The sequence below is a fragment of the Notothenia rossii genome (genome assembly GCF_949606895.1).
Source record: "Notothenia rossii genome assembly, chromosome: 2".
NCBI classification, from domain to species: Eukaryota; Metazoa; Chordata; class Actinopteri; order Perciformes; family Nototheniidae; genus Notothenia; species Notothenia rossii.
The window spans coordinates 38116510-38139493 of NC_136904.1; the positions used below are offsets into that span (position 1 = coordinate 38116510).

Genomic DNA, 22984 nt, shown 5'->3' on the forward strand with positions numbered 1-22984 from the left:
GACCCTGTTGCATGAAATCCATTTAATCACATCCACTGGCTGCAACAACACAGATGGTGGCATTTGTGGCGGCTTCAGCTTTCCGCATCCTTCTCCTCATTATTACAACAAAAAAAAACACGGCAGCTTGTAGACATGCTGCACACTCTCTCATTTACCTTCCCTTTCATGAACTTTATTTGTTATTTACCTCCTTCCTTTTCATTTTCCCGTCTCTTTCTACTTCATGGGCACGGCGCACAACAAAAAAGAGCGACTTTGTTTGAGAAACGACACTGTGGCGAAGGAGAGAGCTGCTTTGTGTCCTTAGTCTAATAGAGAGTCTTTTGCTATTCATCGGGGCTCTGCAGCCAGGCCATCGAGGGAGGCAATCTTATGCAGATCACATTGAAGGGCTTCATTACCTAGAAGCCAGCTACTTTTTGTTCCCCCTCAAGGGAGAGGCCGAGAGAGAACGATGGCGAGCTGAAGGAGGGGAGAACGGGGGAGGGAGAAGTACAGAGAGAAGGAGACACATAAAAAGTGTGTGCATGAGAGGAAGAGAGGGGGTGAGTTACAAAGAGAGTGCCTCTCTGCGGGTTACACAGGGGAGCGGGGACAAATTACACCTGAACAACAGCATCTTTACGACTGCGCCGCGGCTTTATGCTAACGCAGAGAATGTATGTGTATTAGTGCACTTGTATGCACTTTGTGTGTGTGTGTACATGTGCACGTGTGCCTGCTTGCATGCGTACTAGAAACTAAATAATGCCCCATGAGGCTCTAAAGGGCTTCTATGACTGCATCTGGACGAGTGACTGATGATGGTACATCCATAATTCAGAGGTACATTGGAAAATAAATAACATTTGGTTGAATTAGTAATACACATTTGTATTGATATTGAGCAGCTGTGACTGTGTGTTTTGTCATGTTTGCTTACCTTACTCCGGACCAGCATGTGTGTTAGCGAGGGGGATAATTGACTTTCCCTTTTTTTCTATACATACACTAATGTAGTGGCTTAGCGTGAAACAAAGACATGCTGAATAGGCAATGACTCTATCAGCTGCTGGGTGTAGCTACAGACATGAGAACAATGGATGATCGCAGAAAAAAAAGAGGGCGCTTGGCATGCCCCCAGGAAATGAGCCGGCTGTTGAAGCACTGGCCAAAAATGATAGTAATACAACTTCCGTGTCAGTCACTTGACATCATTGGGCCCAAAAATACCTTTTAAAAATCTAACAAAATCATTTGTTTGTAAAACTTGTAAAATGTGCTAAAATATGAATCCATCATTATATCCCCTCCATATATCTAAATGAGCCAGGAAAGCTGTGACGTGACAAAAAAAAAAAAGTGCTCATGCTCTATGGGCCCCAGTCAACCCACCAGGAAGTGCGCCGGGCGCTGAAGCACATTTGTGTAGTGGCAAAATTAAACTCTTTTTGTGAATTTGTTGAGCCCAAAAATACCTTTTCCCATTGACTTACATTGAGAAAGATACTTCTAATTCAGTGTTTAACTTTGTTATTTTCCCGTAACCGTCACAAAGCTTGGAGGAAGGGCTTAAGGAAAATGTGCACAATGATCTATGGGCCGAGATTACTTGAAGATCTGGATATATTTTTGTTCTCAAGAGTCCTTTTTGCTTCATGCTCCACAAGGCAACTTCTGTAGGAATGAACAGGGCCCCACTTCCTGTATCCAGTTCTGTTTATTCACCCATGGTGCTGGGTTATTGACAGGTGAAGAGTGTCACAGGCGCAAACAGATGTGATTAAAGCAAGCCTAAACACAGAGGACATGCACGTACACACACACACACACACGTACACACACACACACACACACACACACACACACACACACACACACACACACACACACACACACACACACACACACACACACACACACACACACACACACACACACACACACACACAGATGCACAAGTGAAACTGTTGTTGCCAAATGAGGTGAGATGGATGGGAGTAGCAGGTTATTTGCAGAGAAACTCCAGCATGTCAGTTAAATCCTCTCTGCCTCCGAGGCCTGTCCTATCCCCATTTAGCACGGCCACAGCAAAGGGCAGGCTGGCATGCACACTCCCTGGCAGTCGGACAGTTCTGAGAGGGTCGCAGCCCCGGCCAGGTTCACTGCTCTGACCCCAGCTCAGCCTGCGAGCCGCCCACCACCACCACCACAGATTCGGTCTGCCACGTCTCTGCCCAGCCCGGGAGCCTGCTCATCAGATGTGCCCCGGCCCAGCACTGGCCCAGCTCTGGCCCAGCTGCCCACCATGTTAAAGGGCCAGGGGCCCCCTGCCACTCAGTCCATCTGCCAAGCTGCAGAGCCTGGGATCAGAGAGGAGAGAGACACAAACACCAGACAACCTCGCTCTTCGCTCTCAAAGCACAACAGAGAAATGCCAGATAAAAAGATCCGCTAAATATGTGCCGCCCTCAACTTATGTGGGTTGATGCAAGCCTGAAATACTGCTCAGTTTATTCAAGTGAATACAACTGCATTGTAATGCTTTCAGACTCAGAAATTCCTAGCCTGAGATATGTTCGAGATTTACAGCAAGATCTGCATAGCACAATCATTAATAGAACATCTGGCCCAAGTGGAGCATGACATGCTCTGAAAATAGCTCAGCTTTCCCTGTATTGATCTGAGAGAGGTGTATGTGTAGATAAATACATGAGTAAAGAGCAATATGAATCTAAGAAAGATAGATAGATATAGATAGATTTATCAGAAACACATGCTTTGATGAGACATGCAGCTGTATTTAAGAATGTTATCTTTCATGCAGGATTATGTACGAGTGTATTACTTCTAAAATATATGCATATTAAATCATCTATGACCACAGCTTTCTGCTGTATGTTGAAGGCGTGAGGCGATCAGTTCCGATAAAGGTCTGCGCCTCGCTCATTTCCATACGTCTCCCCTTGATCAAGTCGCCTCATTTATCGTCCAAAATCTGCGTTGACAAGCCTTTACTTATTTTCCCAGCTGCCACGGGTGATGAGAGTGTAATCAGAAACATCATTAAGGCCTCTACATAGACGGCTGTGCCTGTTAGTCCTGTTACCCACACCCATAATAACTGAGAAAATGCAAATCAACTCCAGGTAATCTATTAATGTCACTTCAATTTTATGTCTGCGCTCCAATTTAGCAGATCTTGACACATTTGGCTCTGATCCGTGCTTTCATACAGGTACTCATTTTGCGGGGGTTTCGGAGAGCACTGCCCGCTGATCGAGGAGACGGGCCATCTGTCTGCGCGTCCGCTTATTAATCGCCCTGATAATGAAGTACACTCACACTCAACACTCCCGGGGCATCTTTCGCACGGGCTCCATCCGGCAAAACAACTTTCAGCAAGTTTGTTTCACAGTGTAGCAATTATTGTCATGTGCAGCCCCCCCCCCCCCCCCCAGCGAAGGGAGGATGACCTCCTCCTAATTACCTGAAGCTTCTCTTCAAGCAGATTTTGTAATTTCCAACTACATCACAACCCCCTTGTTAGCTGCAGAAGGGGAGCAGAGCCTCATAATTCCAGCATATGGTGGGCAGACATACGGGGGGAATTTGTCAGCTTGTACTGGCCTTAAAGTCGAAGACCCCATTAACAGGAAAAAGAGGTCTACTAATCCTCGGAGATCTGTGCTATCCCTGCACATGAATTCCAATTCCTATCATGGCTAAGCTTTTACAAATACGCAACACACTCACTTGATCATGGAGTGAATGGGAAACATGATTATCTATCGGATATGAAATTAAGAATACAGGGGAAATATGGAGAGGTAGAGTAAATATCAAATATTAATTAGAATGTATATCTTTCAATTAAAAGAAACCACACTGTCCTTACTTGTCTGAAGATTAGGGGCAGAGGAAATTACAAAACTCATGGATTTATATGAAACGTAACACAAAATCTAATAGATAATAAAAAAAACATATGTGGATACATTTGCACTAATTATTACACTTATATTAACTATGATCAAATGGGTTTAGGGAAAGGATTGTTCATAATGAACCAACTCAGCAGATACTTCACAACTGTCTCCAAAGAACCGACTTGATATACTACTAATTTGCATCAACAAATACATTTTGAAGGGACTGAAATGTATAACTGAATAATCATTTAAGATGTATTAAATGGACTTTTTTAGCAAGTAAGAAAGTATAAATGGTCAACGATTGTGGTCTTGGATTAATACAGAAAGATTCTGCAATGTGTGTATTCATATTTACTGTAACTGAAACTAAAATATGTTCCCAAACATTAACCAAAGAGCTATGTATAAGAGATTTCCCACCCCTTAACCTATCAGAATCTGTTTGAGCGCTATAAGCAGGGTGTTACATAGTGATGTCATTATGTAATGGAAGTAGAGTCCAATGGAGGTGTTTCAGGCTGGGGGAACCTTTGCAGACCCTTTACAGTTAAAAAAAAACCTATATAACACACTACTGGAAAGGGAAATCCCCCAAAAACAGAATAGGGCCACTTTCTAAAGCTTTAAATCACTAAAAAGAATAAATATACAAAAGTATAGTTCTTGAGGTACAGGCTAGTATATTGCTACAACTTATCCTTTTAGAACATAGAAGACGTATAAAGCAGCATTACATGGACAAACTACTTCTACATTTTACTTAAGTACAGAACTTGAGCAGATTTACTAAATCTAATAAATAAGTTATTTTGTATCAATTGTTAGTTACCTCCCTACATTTCCATTGGGTGGTGTTGGACTTATTTCTGTAATTACTTATGTTTTCTGTATTTGCAGCGCATTCACATTTGCTATAGTTACAGTATGCTGAGCTCCCCGGGCCACTGCACTCTAGCTTGTGTCCATCTGTTCATCCATTGTCTTGGTTTGACATCCTACCAATTCATTTCCAACCATGGCAGGCAGCTCCTAGTTAGCTAACATAGTGGAGCTTTTAGCATCAAGATTGCTTATTTAACCATTTCATTGAATTCAATTGTTTTGTGTTGTTTTTTGTCAAATTCGTCAAATGCCCAGAAAAGCATATTGTCTGTGTCTGCTGAATAAATAATTGTGTTAAAAACAATGTTATGTGTTCCACTGGCTTATGGATTTGGATAGAAAAATAACAATAGCAGTTTTCACTTATTACTAAAAAGTGGGCATCTTTCAAGATGCGTTGTCAAACAGCACCATTTAGTAACACCCCATCAAGCACAGCAGTCATGTATTCAGACTCCTTACATTAATACGCTCAAACTCAATTCCGACTTCCTCCAACACCTCCTCTGCTCTCCCCTTCCTCTCATTGTTGCACTGTACTTTGAGAAACCATCCGCTGAACAATTAGAACGGTAGTCACCTCCATTCTCAGGGAAATGAAAGTCAGAGAAAAGTCACGGAGAGCCACACGTCTTATCCGACTGGGCCTTTTAAAAAGGGAGAACAAAAGCTCTTTCTCCTTCATTTCCCATTAACCTCTATGGTCCTCCGCGAGCAGGAAACATGGCGACCTCGTGGCCCATGTCACATATCTCATCCGGCTGTGCGGACCTATGGGGGGGATGGTGACATTCAATGAGAAGGGCTTTGTACCTATCCGTAGTCCTTGGCAGATAAAAGGTGGGTGTTGATATTTGTCCCGGGTTTGTCTGATATACCGTGGACACACTCCTGATAAGCGAGGAGCTGCTGAGACATTGATGAAGCCTGGAGTGGAACTGACAAGTGGATAACATCGACAGGAGAAGCAGCCGTTACGGTGCGGATTAGATTTTTGATTATTCTACGCAGGAGGGTTCTCACTAAGCAAAATCACGTTCTCAGCATTGTCTGAATGCAATACCAGACGGCTGGTCTACTCTTAGCATGTGCCAAGATTACACTGTAATGCGTAGTTCAGGAATTTGCTTATATGCAGCAGCAACATCCGTTTAATTTCTTCCCCCTTTTCCTGTGCTTTTTATCCCCTGCACGAGTAATCCACTGAGGCCTGCACAAATTCTCATTTCAACGCAATAAAAAGATGAAACGCCACTGTAAAAGGAAGCCGGTTATATATGAATATTAGGCGATGAATGACTTATTGTTTGTTTGTCCGGAGAATCACGTTCTTCCCACCGTGCGGCGGCACATGAAAACTTAACAAGAGGAAAACTACTCGCAGGAAGAAACAAAAAAAAGGCTTTCAAGCGAACAACTGAGCATTACTGAATGTTTAATTAATCAGTAGTGACAAAAGGGAACAACAATCAACAAAGAGACTCAGATTTTCCATTTCGTATGCATTATTCCCACTGGCAAATCACAGAGTGCTGTCAACTACCACTTTGCTCGCTACCCCATCACCGTGGATGTCCCTGTACTGAGCCGGCAAACCCTTGGAGAGATACGTTAGCATTTCAAGCGAGATCCAAAACAATAAGCAGTGGGGATCAAGTAATGGAGTTCAGACAACAAGAGTTCACTGTTATTCCGTGTTTACATGGATTATATTGCACTGTGTTTTGTTCCTTTTTGCTTCCCTCAGCAGCTAACAGAAGTCATGATCACGAGATGCTAAATCGCCTTCCAAGAGCTGACGTCAAGGCTGCAACCTACAGATGGGATTTCCCAAAACAGATTCCATTACATACCTAGCGCCATCTGCCCTAGCATGTTGTGTCAGCTCCGTGACAGGTAACAAGAGGAAGCTTGATGAGAAAACACAATAACAAGCGCATACCGCCCAACAGCAGACCTCGGCACCCACGCTGAACTCGTCCAATGTCAAAACGGCATAAAGACACACTATGATCTCTTTCCTGCTACTGATGGAAACATTTTTCTACAAGACTCCTGCTGCTCTGGGGGTCAGTGGCAAGACTCCCCTGAAGAAAGAAAACAACAAAGTGTACTGATCCACTTACAGGCTTCTGCCAATCCTAGATGGGCTATACATTTGAATGATGTGATCAGCATGCAGTGGTCATTTAAATGCATGGATGGAATGTGAATATATGAATTGAATATATGAATACATTAGCATACGGCAAAATGGAAAGTGTTTGTGTACTAGTTTGTGGGGGAATGAAGAAAGGTAGCTTGTGGCAATTAGCATCTGTCAGTGTTGACAAGCTAAGTGACAGTTAAGTGTAAATGTAGACCATTTATGCTCTTCTGCTATAATTATACTTAAACGCTTGAATGTTGAATTAAAAGGATTCTTGCATAGACTTTTCTACAGCTGCGTTTGTTCAGCTCTCCTGCTGTGTTGAGAAGGGGGGAAAGAAGGTCACGTTTTGAATGCCTTTGATACTAAATAAAGTGATCCACTGTGGTTTCCTAGTCAATTCCCCACAGTTTTTCAACACATTACATCCTGCACTTTCTAATCTTTCCATAAATATTTGATCGCATTGATCACCAGCTCATACCACATAATAGACTGCACACATGAACATGTTAAACAACGCAATAAAAATACCACACTTTCACCAAATGCTCCACATAATAAGAAAGTGTGGCCCTTCACCTATGCAAAGCGGATAATAGCATTGTCTTAATGCTTGCCAGAAGGCCGAGTGCTGTATGCTGATGTTGCTGTAGAATGTCATGTGCTCATGGTGCTTTTTCAGCCTCTGTAGGATTCAAGTTCAATCAAGCTTTCCTGATGTGGTGATTTGCATTTTTCTTTGGAATTATTTGCAAGTGGGTTATTATGTACACAGTGTTAGCTTTATGCAGGGTCATCCTTATGTAACCATGGTTCTATCTTCCCAGGATCCTATGTTCTTGATATAAACTTACTAACCAACATAAAAACGACACTGATACAAAATGATACTCAAAACCACACGTTGTTTTATCCCAAAAACGGCTTACACAAAGATATCTTCCCCAAACTGGACACATTTCTATTCTTATTGTAGGTACCACAAACAATTTCACAATTATACACAAAAAGTTCAGCCAAATGTGAGATGTCTTTTTTGTGATTAGTTAAGAATCTGTAACATCGCAAGATAATTAAAATAACTTTGGCTTGAAGATAAAATAACGAATGTTTATTACTTTAGTAGTAAAAACTTTAGCAAGGGCTTTTCTCGCAGTCTAAAGTGCAAAAGACCAAAGGGAAATGGACGTTTCAATGGCTGTTTAGTCGTTACATCCTTATGCCGATGGATTTTTCTAGCCCCCAAATTAAAAGGTGTAGCTATCAGGGAGTCTAACATAAGTTGGCTTTTAGTTGTAGGTGAGTAACTTCAAAAGCATACATTGTCCTAAGTTAAAACACTTTAGTAACAGCATAAGATCCTTTGAAAGGTCCCAGTAATGTGTCATAAAGAGGATATAATATTAATAACAATAATACATTAGATTTATATAGCGCTTTTCCTGGTGCTCAAAGCGCTTACAAGCAAGTAAAACAACATAACAAGAAAAGTATAAAGTGCTAAAACAGGTGGAATGAGGGCGAGGGCTTAATGGATTAGGAGTTGAAGGCAAGAGTGAAAAGGTGTGCATAGAATCATGTAAACATAGAATCAGCCCCTTATTACACAAAGGGAATGGACGTGTCAAATGCTGTTTGATTGGTAAATATTCTTTCAGCCACTGTGGAGATACCAATGTCTAAAGTCCAAGGAATTGTCAAATTTGAAGGTGTAGCTTTCAAGGACTAAACACAAGTATAGGCTTTAAGTTGTCTGTGAGTGATTTCAATGTTTTGACCCAGTGTAACAAACATTGAACGTTTGACCTAATGTAAAGAAAAGAATGCTAAGAAGATCATAAGAACCCTTGAATGACACCAGTTATGCAGATACAGCCCTGAGTTATGGCTGAAGTTATATGATTTATCTTTGTCCGATTTTCATTTGCCAAAATACTCATAACAAGCAAGCATTTAAATGGGCATACTCATTTCCTCTTGTTCCTACTCACTCATTATTTTCATGCAATAACCCATTAGAGATCAGCCGTCCTGGAACTCTCACACACTGATCAGGCTGCAGACCAGAAATGAAATGTGTTTATCGTGACTCACCGACACCGGACATCTCTGGAACCGACGCTCGGTACGGGCCTTCGTTGAACTGCGGCGGATTGTCGTTAATGTCCTGGACTTTGATGATGAACTCTGACGGTGGTTCCAGGGGCTGGTCGTTGTCCGCGTTGACGACCTGGGCTGTTAGCGTGTACTCGGCCTTCTCCTCGCGGTCCAGCCTCTTCATGGCGTGGATGTCGCCCGTTAATTCGTTGATTGCGAAGATGGTGCCAGCACCCTCGCCCGCTAGGACGTACTTGATGTTCTTGCCACCCACATCCAAATCTGTGTGTAGCTGCAAGTAAACAGAGATGGAGAATAATGACATTAACAGGTGGAGTCCTCAGTTTGATCCCACTGTGGAAGCAGAGACAGCTGTGGGGGTTGTAATGAATGCAAGTTGATATGCTCAGCAGATTCCAGAAGTTCTCACCATGTAAATGCATATAACAGTATACATGTAATGTGTTGCTCTTTTTCCTCCTTGCTATGCTCCAACTAGTTTAGCAGGGATACTAAACGTGGCTCAACATAGCCTACACTTTGCTAAATGAGGCCCACTGGGGGCAATAGCTTTATAAGTAGCACAGGAAATGGACCTTAGCCTACATTGTTCCTCATTATACATTGCAAATACATCATACAAACACACAATGTGGGGGGATATTGCTCCCTTCAGTCTGGAATGCACAGAAGCCAGAAGTGCTTTGAATGTGCAAAACAGAGCAGAGAAAAGCATCAAAACCCATGAAAAATGCACGAGGAAACTCTGCACATGATGATTCATGCTGGCAAATAACTAGCCCTAAGTTAGTGGACGCTGCTGCATGTTCCTCATTATTTTTGTAATTACAGTTTCATTAGTTCACTAAGGCTGCATTACGTGCAAGGCTGAGTGGATGGCTCCCACTCGCCGCAGAGCTGAGTATAACTAATGAGTGTGACAATGCTACATTAGGCTGTTGAAACATCTGTAGACCGAGGAAAGGAGCAAAGGCTTCTGTACGTAAAAAAAAAAAGGTACATTTGCAGCGTAGCGGATACAACAGCACAAGATGACAAAAGGTCATGAGAAAAAGGGACATGAGGGAATTTTAATTCACATAAACAGACAGAGCACTTATGATACTGTAAGTCACCTTTAATATAAGCCTTTTTGATCCCCGAGGTGAGTGACTTTCAGAGGGGAGGCGCTGAGTAAAACATTTACAAATCCAGCAGTGCTGTGAAACGCCTGTCAGCCCTCTTCCTTTGTATTTTTTCTTAATATACATTCCTCTCAATAACCCACACACACATCTGAGCCCACACTCACGCATACAAACATCTGTATTCAGCAGCTTTAACTTCATTTCCAGCCACAGTGTTCCAACAGCGTTTCCCGTGGGAGCGTGGATAGGTTGCAAAATAGCGAGGTAAAAATATGTCGGGTGAGAATCCCAACCTCTAAACTCACCCCCCGCGCAATGTTTTTATAAGCTGGCTTTTATGCATATACTGTCTCAGAGGTGTTGTTTGCAGACACTGACAAAGCACATTCACTTAAATTGTCACACCTTGCACTTTTGTTTTCCTAATTGTGCCATCATTTCAAATGAATGATGTAGCTCATTAACACAAATGCCTCGCAACATCCTGCCCACTGAGAAACTCTTTAAATGAGCTCAAATTAATGATGGTCTGTCATTGTTTTTTTTATCCTGCGTGTGTAGTGGTATGCCTGCAGCTCTGCATGTATGGCTGCATGTTGCTCTCAAAGGGGTGCAAATTGACTATTTCAGCTTGCATATTGGATTTAGTTATGGCATGTATATTTTTAGCAACACATACACAACATAATCTTGATGCATGGCAATTATACTGTAAGGTCACCCATGTACAATTGTATGCATATTGAGGTAGAAATATGTGTTTAATCCGGATATGATTCAAGGTCAAAATTAGTGTTAAAGCTCAAAGTCAACCAAGTTCATCTTAAATACCTTCAGTGGAAACTGTGCACCCTCAATATGCTGGTGATATATGTTATTTTATGTATGAATATATAAATATGAAAGTGTATTAAGCGTGTGACTTTGCATCCTTGGCAGGACACCATTGAGACTTTTTGTATCATGTGTTATATGATTAAATAAAAGTTATAAGAAAAGAAATGTAAGAACCATGTGACATAACAAGCAAGGGACCATGGCATCGTTTGTGTCCACTTTTCTTTAGGTCAAGAATAAACCGTCAATCATCCATAACTATCCGTCGACGAACAACCATCCATAACTATGGTTCAATAAGTATAAAATATAGATGAGAGAGTGCACCGGCTTAAAAAACTGAATTTAGGCTTGCTGCTTTTGCTGATTATTCGTCATCATATTTGCAATATAAATGTAGTTTTTTTGTTTTTTGTTGACCATGGAGATTTATGCATCCTATGAGCAAATTTGCTTCATTTTATTCCCATCACTCTTATTGGAGTCATTTCCTGTCATCTCTGTACTTTCAACTACAAAGGCATAACAATGCCCTTAAAGATCATTCATACTAGAATGGCACTCAGAGAGCTCAGACCTCCGCCAAGGCCAATGGTGATTCCAAAAACGTCAAGGATGGACTCACTTGCTGAGTTTGGAAATCATTCTTCCAACTCAAGTGAGTTTTGAGACGAAATGTGGAAACACAATGGACCCAAAGAACATTTGGTCTGTTTTATTTATATCAGTTTCAGAGTTAAGGGGATGGTCATATACACATTGTCCTGTCAGGAACTTATTTTTTCATAATTTTCCCAATCTCAACGAAATGTAAACATGATGCATGTAACCGTCCAATGATTCCATTCCAAATTGCAATGGGTTCTTCCATTACACCCTTCAGCCAAGAACATAACAATGAGGCCACAAAACAAAACACAAAAAAAAGCCAAAATCTTGATCTTCTTGGCAGACGTACAAATACATTTGTTATAAACTGACATGTTCCTTCATGCTCAAAAACCTGGTTATTGCAATCTGAAAATACAATATTCAACCACAGTTAAAATGTGTTGGCTTATCGTCATGGACTGGTAAGATCATTTAGTTGCTTTATAACTAGGTATGAACTTAGTCAAATTGTTTTCCTCAAAAATCAAGCAGAAAAGTAAGGAAAAACAAATGAAAAAGGTAACAGACAAAAAACTAATCATAGAAAACAGGCTATATTGGCACTAACATGCATGAATTGATATCCACATGCAAAAGTTTGTGTTATCTGAAGGCAGCGCATTGTACAACTAATCATCAAGGTGGAAGGTCATGTACCAGATAAGCCTTGTGAAAGGATATGTAAAACGCAACACATTCCATTGTGTTAGTAGATCAATTCCTCTGCTTGTAACATTCAAATGGAGTTTCAACATTGTGCGCCTCTCTATGTAAGCACGAGCCATGGTGTATTTTGGCTGACTAAATCCTCTACTACAAAAACGGCATACTATGTTCTTTCTTTAACAAAAAAGAAAGAAAAGTCTTGCAATCAATCATCACTTTGCTGTAATCTGCCACTTTGTCCATTCCCTGAAAGTTGGTGGGTAACCAGCTGCAGCTCTTTACACTGACGTCTCCTCTAAATGCCCTGGTCGCCCACTTCCTAGACAGCCTTCGTACTGGAGTACACAAACAGTCATCAAAGAGTACAATTACTGAAGGGAGGAATCTGTCACAGGTCCCCGTCATTAAGTGAGTTGCCTGGGCAACTAAAACAGCACCAAGAGTCAGCAACATTGACTGTGGTGCTCAGGAGAGAAAGCGACATTACAGTATCATGATCCCTTACTGTGTTTGAGGACTAACAGTGGCAATAGAGCCTTGTGTTCTTGGCTGTGCAATCTAAAGCCCTATCTGCACAGGACTGGTATTACCAAGGGACCTCATATGATTCAGAATCACCCCCCGCACATATGTGTTTTGTTTGTGCGCATTGTCACAAGGTAAACCTGTGATTTACTGAAATGTACTGCAACGATCCAATGGTATCAGCCTACAGTATACTGTATGTTAAAAATAAGAATATCAGGTTATATGTCATATTTTAAATATTACATTATACATGCCTACTTATATATTATTATGTTCCCCTGTGAATGCTTCTCAAGGTCTCTATGGGTCGTGTCACCTCCCACATTTCAACCAGAAATGTTGTAAAAAAAAAATCAGATTATATTTCTATGGGATTATACAATATGATATCCCATATCATCATATTCTCTACGAGGACACAAAAAGGCAAGTCAGAAGCAAAAAAGATTGCAAAAAAAACAACAACTAAAAGACACCAATTCGCAGAAGACTACAATTTTTACGAGCTCTGTGTCTGGCAAAATATGGGAGGTAAGCTCTGCCGAATTTTTACTTTACAAAGTTGTGTTCCTATGAAGAGAGTTGCCCGACTACGTGGAAGCGCTGCCCTAACTGTCTGAACCGCTCTAAATGGTCGCAGAGCGATGTGCTCTAAGTGCAAAATACTTCACAGCTGACATTTGGACTTGCTTCCAATCACATGAGAGCTATGCTAAGCGGCCCCAGCTAGCAGGGGAGGGAACCATAGAAACAACACTTTACTGGCTTTTGTTACCGCAAGGCTCTGCACCCAACATCACGACAACCAAAGATCATGTCATGTGAATGCAGCTAAACCCTAACCCTACTGACATAGCACTGCGTTGGAATCACATACAACCTTCACAATTATTACAATTTAAGGTCTCTAGGTAATGAATATGCTTTATTGTATTGGTGTAACAGAATCTATCATGAAGACAAAACACTCATTAGAGAATTAAGTGTGTGTGGGGAAGCTTATAATGACTCTTTCGTTAGCTGCTGTACTCAAATCAGCCATATAGTATGTGGAAGCTGCAGCTCAGAGTGATAAAGAAGGCCTTGGTTGACTGCAGAAATTAACTCGTGGCATAACTTTACAGTACTCTTTTTGCATGGTGCCTGTACTGTTGTGCACAGTACACACACACACAAACACACACACACCCCCCCCCCCCACACACACACACACACACACACACACACACACACACACACACACACACACACACACACACACACACACACACACACACACACACACACACACACACACACACACACACACACACACACACACCTTCATTTGCCAACTCCCAATCAGGGGCTGCTTGGGAGTTCTTATTCTGTCAGCGGAGGAGGAAATATGTCAGTCCCTGCTGAAGACGAGCTTTTTACGGCAATCACTTGAACAATCACTGTGTCCTAATGAGGAATATTCTACAGATTCTGCTCCAACCCCACAAACCCCCCCACCCCTGCCTAGGGCTCCCGGGTTGCACATCCTTAAGTGTAGCCCTACAGAGGGAACTAATGATATTGCTCCTTGTCAGGGCACATCGTAGATAGGACGTGTGCTCCTCCTATGCATGTACCAGCAGGACTGGAGAAGGAGAAGTGAAGTGAGGAGCGGGGGTGAGGAGATGCTGTCACTGTGATGCAGCTTGTCAGCTACTGTCTGCTGGAACAGACTGCACACAGCACGTCTCACTGCCTCCTCCAAATCCTACCTCAGTTAGTACTCTGCAAGGGTCAACCGCTAGAGTAACACTTTCTATGATGCTAAAAAGCATCATAAACAACCTTCTAATGCGGTATAATCTGCTTATAGCACTGTATAAATACTTCTAAGTACTCAATGAGATCCATAATGGTTTGTAACTATTATCAAAGCAATTTATAAAGCACTTTATAACTTGGAAGATGTATTGGAAGAATGCTCCATTTATGTTGAACTGCCCTGTCTTTGTGAAGTGTAGCTTTGTATAACCAACGGTATGTGTGTGTACTTAAAGTAACCTTGTAACGTTGTGTTTAATGTTGTTCAAGGAAATATATATCGCTATAAAGACAGACATCTCTGTGGCACTCTTTGATTCTCCCTGACGAGGCAATTTTTTTTCTTATTAAAACTCTTAATGGCAAATGTATATTTTGATCATCTTTTTATAACATTATCTCCACGACCACCACAAAGATTTTCTTATACTTCATAATTGTTGGACAGCCATTAGCACTTTTGTACACAGAAGGCAGACCCTTTGCAAGAATATAGAAGTTGAAATGAATCATTAAAATCTCTATTCAATTAAAAGTACAGAATTATGATCAAGTCATGTTACTAGACACTTATATTATGACAGATACTGTCAATATGTGACTTACAGTTCCAACAACATGTGTTTATAAGTAAGTTGTAACTTGATTTGATATACTATTTCATATACAAGGTTAGGTAATACGGTCAAGTGGTTGTATGTAAGTGATCACAAACAATTTAGTACTGTGACAACCAGAATGATCTTTACGAACACAATATATTTATCATTTTCATAAAATGTCTTTTTTTATAGTCACTGTTGGATAAATACAGAGTAGTAAAATCACAAAACACAGTGGCAATACTTAAGTAAGTACAGAACAAGTACCTTAAATATGTTCGTATTTAAGGTACTTAACTTGAGGGTTTCCTTATTTAATATACGTTTGATTTGATACAAGGATGAGTTATGTAATTGTACAACCTATAGGGTTGTAAAACAAAATAAAGGTATAGTCCCTTTTTTTGCTTGACAAGAAGAAAGAAAAAACACAGGATATCATTTTTGGTTGTGTTGTGTGGAGGAGGACTTCATGTTATTTAATGTAGCAAATGATGCAAACTGCAGAGGACGTATTACAGCGTGCAAATGTGGCGCACTGTATAATGCATCATCGTGTTGACTCTAAATGTCATGTCTGGTTAGATCCTGGTCAAAACTAAACCTGACAGACTTGTTTAACCGAGGTTGCATGACCAGACCGTAACATGTCATGTTACAGATTAAATTTGTATAAGATTGCATGTTGTTATGTAAAACGTATGGGAACCCCCAGAGCCATGCACTGCTAGTTAACATAGCACCTTTTGTAATGACCAGATGTTGACATTTTTTTTATTTGATAGTGCAGAGTAGAATGTAGCCTAGTTTTCCTGGTCGACGTGACCCAGTCCCACAGAGCAAATCCAAAGAATTCATACAAGAGGGCCTCATACTGCAATGAGGGACCAAGAGCGGTAATTCATTGCCAAAAGTGGTAAAATTAGAGCTACCATTTTTTTCCCATCTGTACACCCTAAGGCAACGCTAGCCTAAATAGTTACTCCACATAGATTCTGCTCAAACATGTCAAGGAATGAATTGTCGCTTTTTCCTCCCATTTGTTGGATTTTGACTCTGTTAATTACACTTACATGAATAATCTGTAATTCTAAATATTGCAATAACATTTTGAATGTACGGAGCAGATGGCGCGATGCATGATATATGATACACTTAGGTATTCTTGGGAACAATTTCCCTCCAGTCTGTCTCATGGCACGTAGCGTTTTATCAAATTGGACAGAAAAAGTTCCCCTTCTGGTGTGATCTACAACAGACTTCATTGAAGGAAAACCGTATAGTGAACATACGCGGTGGTGGAAAATTGGATATAAAAAGGTATGTTCAGAAACTAACCCTAACCCTAGCCATGATCTAAAATATGTTAGGTCTTTTACATTCCAAAAATGGTGCCAAAAAGTGTTATTCTCATTGAGGACAACCCTCTTTTACTGCCAGGTTATCCATTGTTGTCGCCTTGCATTGCCCACAAAGGAATTCAATCCATTGGGATTTTGGTTCATCTCTTGCGACAGAACAATAATCAATACTGCTCTCTGGAGAGGTCAAATAGGTATTCATGGAGGCCAAAAAGTGTTCTTTGTCATGTATTATCACTGGAGACAGTATTCCTTTATTGAGACAATGGAAAGGAGATTGTGTCACGACCCACATACAAGCAAAGGTGAAGGTTTGTAATCGAAAAAGCACTCCACTCAGAAAAGTTACAGTAATTACAGTCAGTACCGAGACCCCCAGTGTTATACCTTCTCCACACTGCTTTTGTGAGAACAGAGAACGGATTCTTTGGCAAGCTTTTGCCTTTCACTTTCAATCGTTTCCATTTTTCTCTTGGACAATCGTGAATTAATGAGATAAACAAAATACAAAAAAGCACAACATCATTTGTACTGGATTTGTGTGCAATCTGTACCAAGGTCAATCAGGGATAATGTCTTCCGTGTCCATCCCTGCACTTTGAGCAATGGCACATGTGTTGCCTTTCACTGCCAGCGGCGCATTATTGCTTCTGGAGAATAAGTCAAAGTCAAAGCGGCTACCTTTAGAAACAAGAGGGCGGCACAATTAGATTTAGCCACCCATGAAAAGCCTTTTTGTTTGTGAGTGTGGATGCATGGGAGGATGCATTTTAATCATTGTAGGGTACAGTGTCACCACAGAAAGAGAATAAGAAAATAAAACAACTCCGCATAATGAGGCCAGGCCTTTCGGGCTACAGCACTTCAAGAATGACCTATTGTATATGTGAGCAATATGTACCGCCTGCTCATTACAGCCTGTTGTTACAACATTAGACAATCAGTGTGTTCATTGGCGTGTGCCAGACTCAACCGTCATCGCCAGGAAAACAATGGGTAAATAAGAAACACGAAGAAGCTTCCGACCAATTCCTGGCAGCTCGGCATGTTTTTTCCTGTGAAGAGCTCTGCAGTTTGAATTAATTCCGCAAGAACAACCTGTGATTTTAGCAAAACAAACAAATAACAAAAATAAATGTTCTCGTTTAAAAGAGCCGTGGATAAAGTGTAAATGAGCTCTGCTGCGGAGGCTGCGGCGAGCATGCTGAGTGTTAAATAGAGGGGGATCTTTTAGCATTAACCTCGACTACTGTCATTACCCTACCTGTGGGCACCGAACTCATCGGTATACACAGCATGGTGAAGGGGGGGTGCTAAACAAAACAAGCTTAATCAAGGAGCACAACAGTCTTTCTCTTTCTTCAGCGTGGCCGACCTAATCAAATCAAGCAATGAGATTGATTTCACGAGGTGCAGATGGATCCCGTAGCAAGTCTAATTCAATGTGCCGGCTCTCCACTATGATGTGTGTTTTCTCGGTCCAGATGGTGACGCTCGGGTTTATAATTCATATTTCAACATTTCACTCCCCCCTCCTCCCCCTTACTCCCTCGCTCTTTCTTTCACTCACTCACAGGCTCTTTGCCTGTTTGTCCGTTCATAGTTTAAGCACTGAGTGAATGAGCGTGGATCTGTCAAACATGGGATCCTGTGATCTTGTTAAATGTCACGAGCAACACAGGCAGACTGTGGAGTTTCACGCTGGGACTGTTGTGGCTCATGTTAAGGAAAGTTGAGCGGAACAAGAGTCGGGTATAGTGTATAATATCAGGGAGTGTGTACAAATAATGAGACATGAAGGGAGGTCAGAAAATAAGGAGGATATCGTAATGTGTCTCTTGACTTTAGGTTACTCAGACTTTTTCATGCAGCAGGGGAGGTTATCTTTTTCCCATCCCTAATTTATGTTTTATTCCAGGCTTATTTTGAACTTTACTTTACAGATATACAGTATTAACCCTTAAATGGGCAATATTTTGGGAAAAACAAGTACTTGCAACAAACTTTTCATTAACACATTCTAATGTATCTAGGCAAAAATTACAAATTTCATAATTTATTTTAAAATGTTAATTTCATTTTACAACTAGTACTCTGTATCTCTAGTGCTATATTGCACATGTTATATGGATTTATACCATATTACACCGTTATTACACCGTTATTACACCCATGTTACAAAGAAAAATACTGTCAAATGGCTGTCTCCCAAATAACACAGGAACCATTTTAGGGTTAGAATGAAGTGTTGCCTTTTCCATTGCTCATAGAGGTGCACTCATTTTATACTCATGTTATTTTCTACATAATGGGAGGAAGGTCTTTGCAGTTTGTCCTTTTTTAAGTTCCAATGCCTGTTGAAATGTAACATTTATAAAACAACTGTTTACAAACTAAAGCTTGCAGTGCAACCCCAATCCCCATAAATATACTCCATTAACCCAGAAGCCCTTCATTTGTTCTTGAAGAATGTTTTTTTCTCAACATTTATTTAAAACAGATAAATTCTTTACACTTCTAACTGCTCTCTATGCTGTTAATTTGGATTCATTAAAGAAATTATATTCTATAAACCGATCAGTAGCTTTTCTTATCATCTACTTTAATCTAATTATAGATGGGTGAAAAGTAGATTGTACTTTCCATCTTAAAGACTGGCCTTGCATGTGAGAACACAACACACGCCTTGTTAAATTATGTACATACTGTACCACATGTCAGAGTATAGATTACCTAATTTACTGTGATTCTGGGATGAATTAAATATTATAACAGAAAAAAACGTGCAGGGAACAAGAGTCAAAACTCAGATTCTCTTTGCATACAAATAAGCATGTTTCAGGTGGTGATTCATATATAGCATATACCCTATATAGACATGCACATATTTCCATAATTAGAGTGCCGGAGCCATTCTTAGGGGCTTATTCCTGCGGAAAAATGCAGATGTGCTCCACAGTGCCTGCATCGAGCTGTCAGAGTCAGTGTTCTCAACCTGAGGAGCCTTGCAAATTAGCCGCTTTCAATGCCAACTGCCACCGCGGCTGGAGAGAGGCATGCACGGCTGCTGTTGGAAAACTCCTGCAGGTATGCAATACGTTTGGAGAGGACTTGAATAATGGGCTTCGACAGCTTTTTCTTAGCACTTTTGTTTCTCTTATATCAAGCCTCTGACTGTAGGCACTTTCCTAAAATGCCCCTGCAGGCTATGGCTTTATTGGTTAATGTGCGAACATTGTGAAGTCCAAAATCTGCTCCATCATGTAAGGACAGCTGTCAGATGTACGAGGGGGTTATGGAGCGAGACCAAACGCTGCCAAAATAAGGGTTGTGACCTGTCTGTGTAAAACATCCAAGAATAGGAGTTCTGATCTCATCTCTGTAGGATCAATATCCCCGCTACATTATTCTGACGAAGTATCTTTTTGTACATCAGTTGCTTAATACAGCCTCCAAACTGACAGCATGAATCTGCTGCTGTTTAACACATTCAAAGTCTCTATTTATGTTTTTTTTTTAAAAGCATAGAAGGTATAGAAAAAAAGCAGCATTTTGCTCAGACCTAAGAACAAAAGGCTGTGTAAATTAGGGCTTCATTGGCTATATTAATAATCATCTGTGCCTTCTCCTTTGAGAGCCCTTGTGATATGGAGTATCATTAGACATGCAAATAACAGCTCCATTTCCCGTCCCTGGGATTAGGAAGGAAAGGGAGAAAAATGAAGAAGAGGCATGGCTGTGGCAGAAACAATTAAGCCGTCCTCTTCGCAGAAGCACTTGGCAGCCGGCTACAGACTGCTAAGGGAGAGGGAGGAGGGAGGGGGGGTCTTGGCTAGGCAGCGACGTCAACACGCTTGTCTGAGTGAATGTGCAGTCGTTTTTTAGGATGTCAGATCACCTTGGAGTGGACGGCAGCAACAAGCGCTCCCTCTGGGTGTCGTGATGCCACTAGACACCAGGGAGGGGGAAAAAGTAGACAAAAGAAAGGAGTCATCCGTTGTTTTAACGCGGGGATGACACGTTCCTTTTATCTCGTACCCTCACCTCACATGGGCGACCATCGAGTGCCTTACCGCGCCGCTCAGAGCCAGAATCCCCCCAGCCTTTGAACGCCACATTAGATGCACATCCAAGGCATCTTTCTCGCTTACATAATCATATCCGGTGGCTAAACAGGGCAAACTTTTCCCTCCGCGAAAACCAAGAAATATAAATGATACAGAAGGCCCTCCTGGAATACTCAAGATGAAGCACAACTAAATATTTTCATACACTAAAATGAAAGTCATTTACCTATTCCTTTGGCGCTGGGAAGAAGGAGGGGAGTGGGCATGGAAATTGCCTCATAACCCATTTCCCTGATTCCCTTGATACCCTCACTTCATTTCCAAGTTATCTTTTTCGCATCATGAAAACAAAGCTACCAGACCTGGGGGACACAAAATCAATCTTTGTCTGTTAAAAGGTTACCCTAAGAAAGTAAGAAAACAGGTGTGGCCTAGAGGGTGTTGAAGCTGGGAGATTAAGCAGGTTGAATTATCCTTGAAAAAGGACAGAAAAAAGAACATCTCCATGAGAAACTGCAGATGAAAGCTCACCGAGTTCAGTCCGTCACGCCAAAGACGAGACGGTGAGTCGGAAAAGTAAAAAAATTCAAAAGTGACTCCCTGAAATGCTCACGTCTCCTCACATCTTCTCTCTTTTCGCTCCCTCCCTGCTCTTGCTCTGTGTCTTTTTCTGGAATCGCCCGTCGGTAATGTCAACAGAGATTTCACGCCACAGTGCCGGTGCATCAGCCGGGCTCACATTTCCCCTACCTGTGATTTACATCAGAGAAGAGGCTCATGGGGGATTTTCCATGCCAACGAAAGGGGAGGCGGGAGGGATGGACCCTGGGGCTTGACGCAGTAAGGCACTCTAACAATGGTGGCACGGACCACCCAGCTGAGAGAGGCTTTTACTGCAGACAACCTGCATGACTGCATTCAGGCCCAGCTCCCTAAATGTCACACAACTCACAGGTTTCACTTTCTACAAAAATATGTTTGAAAAAGGGAAAAGCGTTTGTATTTGTCAGGCTTGCTATATCTTTTTGGAATAGTTGAATTTGTTGATGCTTTTGAACTATACAATTGTTTTTGTTTCCTTTATATTGGTGAAAACCCTCTGAAAATGTATGTTCATGTCATAAGTCCTTATAGCTTCATATTTTTATTATTATAGTATAAAGTACATATTCCAAGCAACATTATTTAACTTTATATATTATTCTATTGTGGTTTGCAATCTTTTTCTGCAGTATTTAATGTATTTTACATTTATGTGAGGTATGTTTAATGTTGCATTGTTGTAGCTTAAAATCAAGATTGATCAATACACTGTAGCTTTTGTGCATATGACAAATAGCCAAATATCAAAGCAAGGGTTTCTACATCCACTTATAATTTAAACATGTGTTCATGTGTATTTCGACCTATGTTTATAATTTGAATAAATAAAGTAGATTGAATATCCAGTGATCGATTGATAAAAGTATGTCTTCTTCTCCTTAAAATAAAAACCATACAAGAGCAATTAAAGATAAATACGAGGTAAAATGACATAAGTCGACAAGTTACAAGATGTACAGGGATTCAGAAATGTTGGATGGAAAGAAATCCGAATATCCAAACCCTAACCCCATTCCTTTAAAGCACTATTTGAATAATACTTCAAATGTTTTTAAAACATTTTAAATGATTTGATCTGACCTATTGGTCAGAGCAGAACCTCTATCATCCCAGAAAATGACACTGACAGGCAAAAATCTATTATTAAACTAAAACCCCAAATCAAGCTGTCCAACATCTACAATAACACTTTGAATCCCAACATGTGTGCTGTCTGAGCTCTCCACACGTTCACGGGGACAGCGGGACATGTTGCGACGGTTGTCATGTCCGGAGCTAACGAGCGGGGACGCCGCGTTTGAACGACATGTCATTTGTCTCCCATAATAAGACATGAGAGCTCGCAGACGTTTGAAGGAAGTCAGCATCGCAAAATGACTCCTTCCTGGAAAGACACACAGCGGGGAATGCCAGGAAATCTTTTTTTTTCCGAGTCACTGTGCATACGTCCCTAACAGGCCTCTGTGTGATAGATATGTGCATCCTTGCTTGCTAAAATGGGTAGAGAAAAACAAGCTTCAGTGTGTGTGTGTGTGTGTGTGTGTGAGTGTGTGTGTGTGTGTGTGTGTGTGTGTGTGTGTGTGTGTGTGTGTGTGTGTGTGTGGGTGTGTGTGTGTGTGTGTGTGTGTGTGTGTGTGTGTGTGTGTGTGTGTGTGTGTGTGTGTGGTGTGTTT

General features: G+C 41.1%; 1 protein-coding gene across 2 annotated transcripts in view; it reads right to left on the reverse strand.

The window, feature by feature from the left end:
- cdh8 (cadherin 8) overlaps nt 1-22984 on the reverse strand; it is a 132869-nt gene that overhangs the window by 83133 nt on the left and 26752 nt on the right. For both annotated transcript variants that reach the window (XM_079666499.1, XM_079666498.1), the window contains exon 3: nt 9046-9340. In XM_079666499.1, the coding sequence (XP_079522625.1) occupies nt 9046-9340 (295 nt within the window). The remainder of the gene's footprint in view (nt 1-9045; nt 9341-22984) is intronic.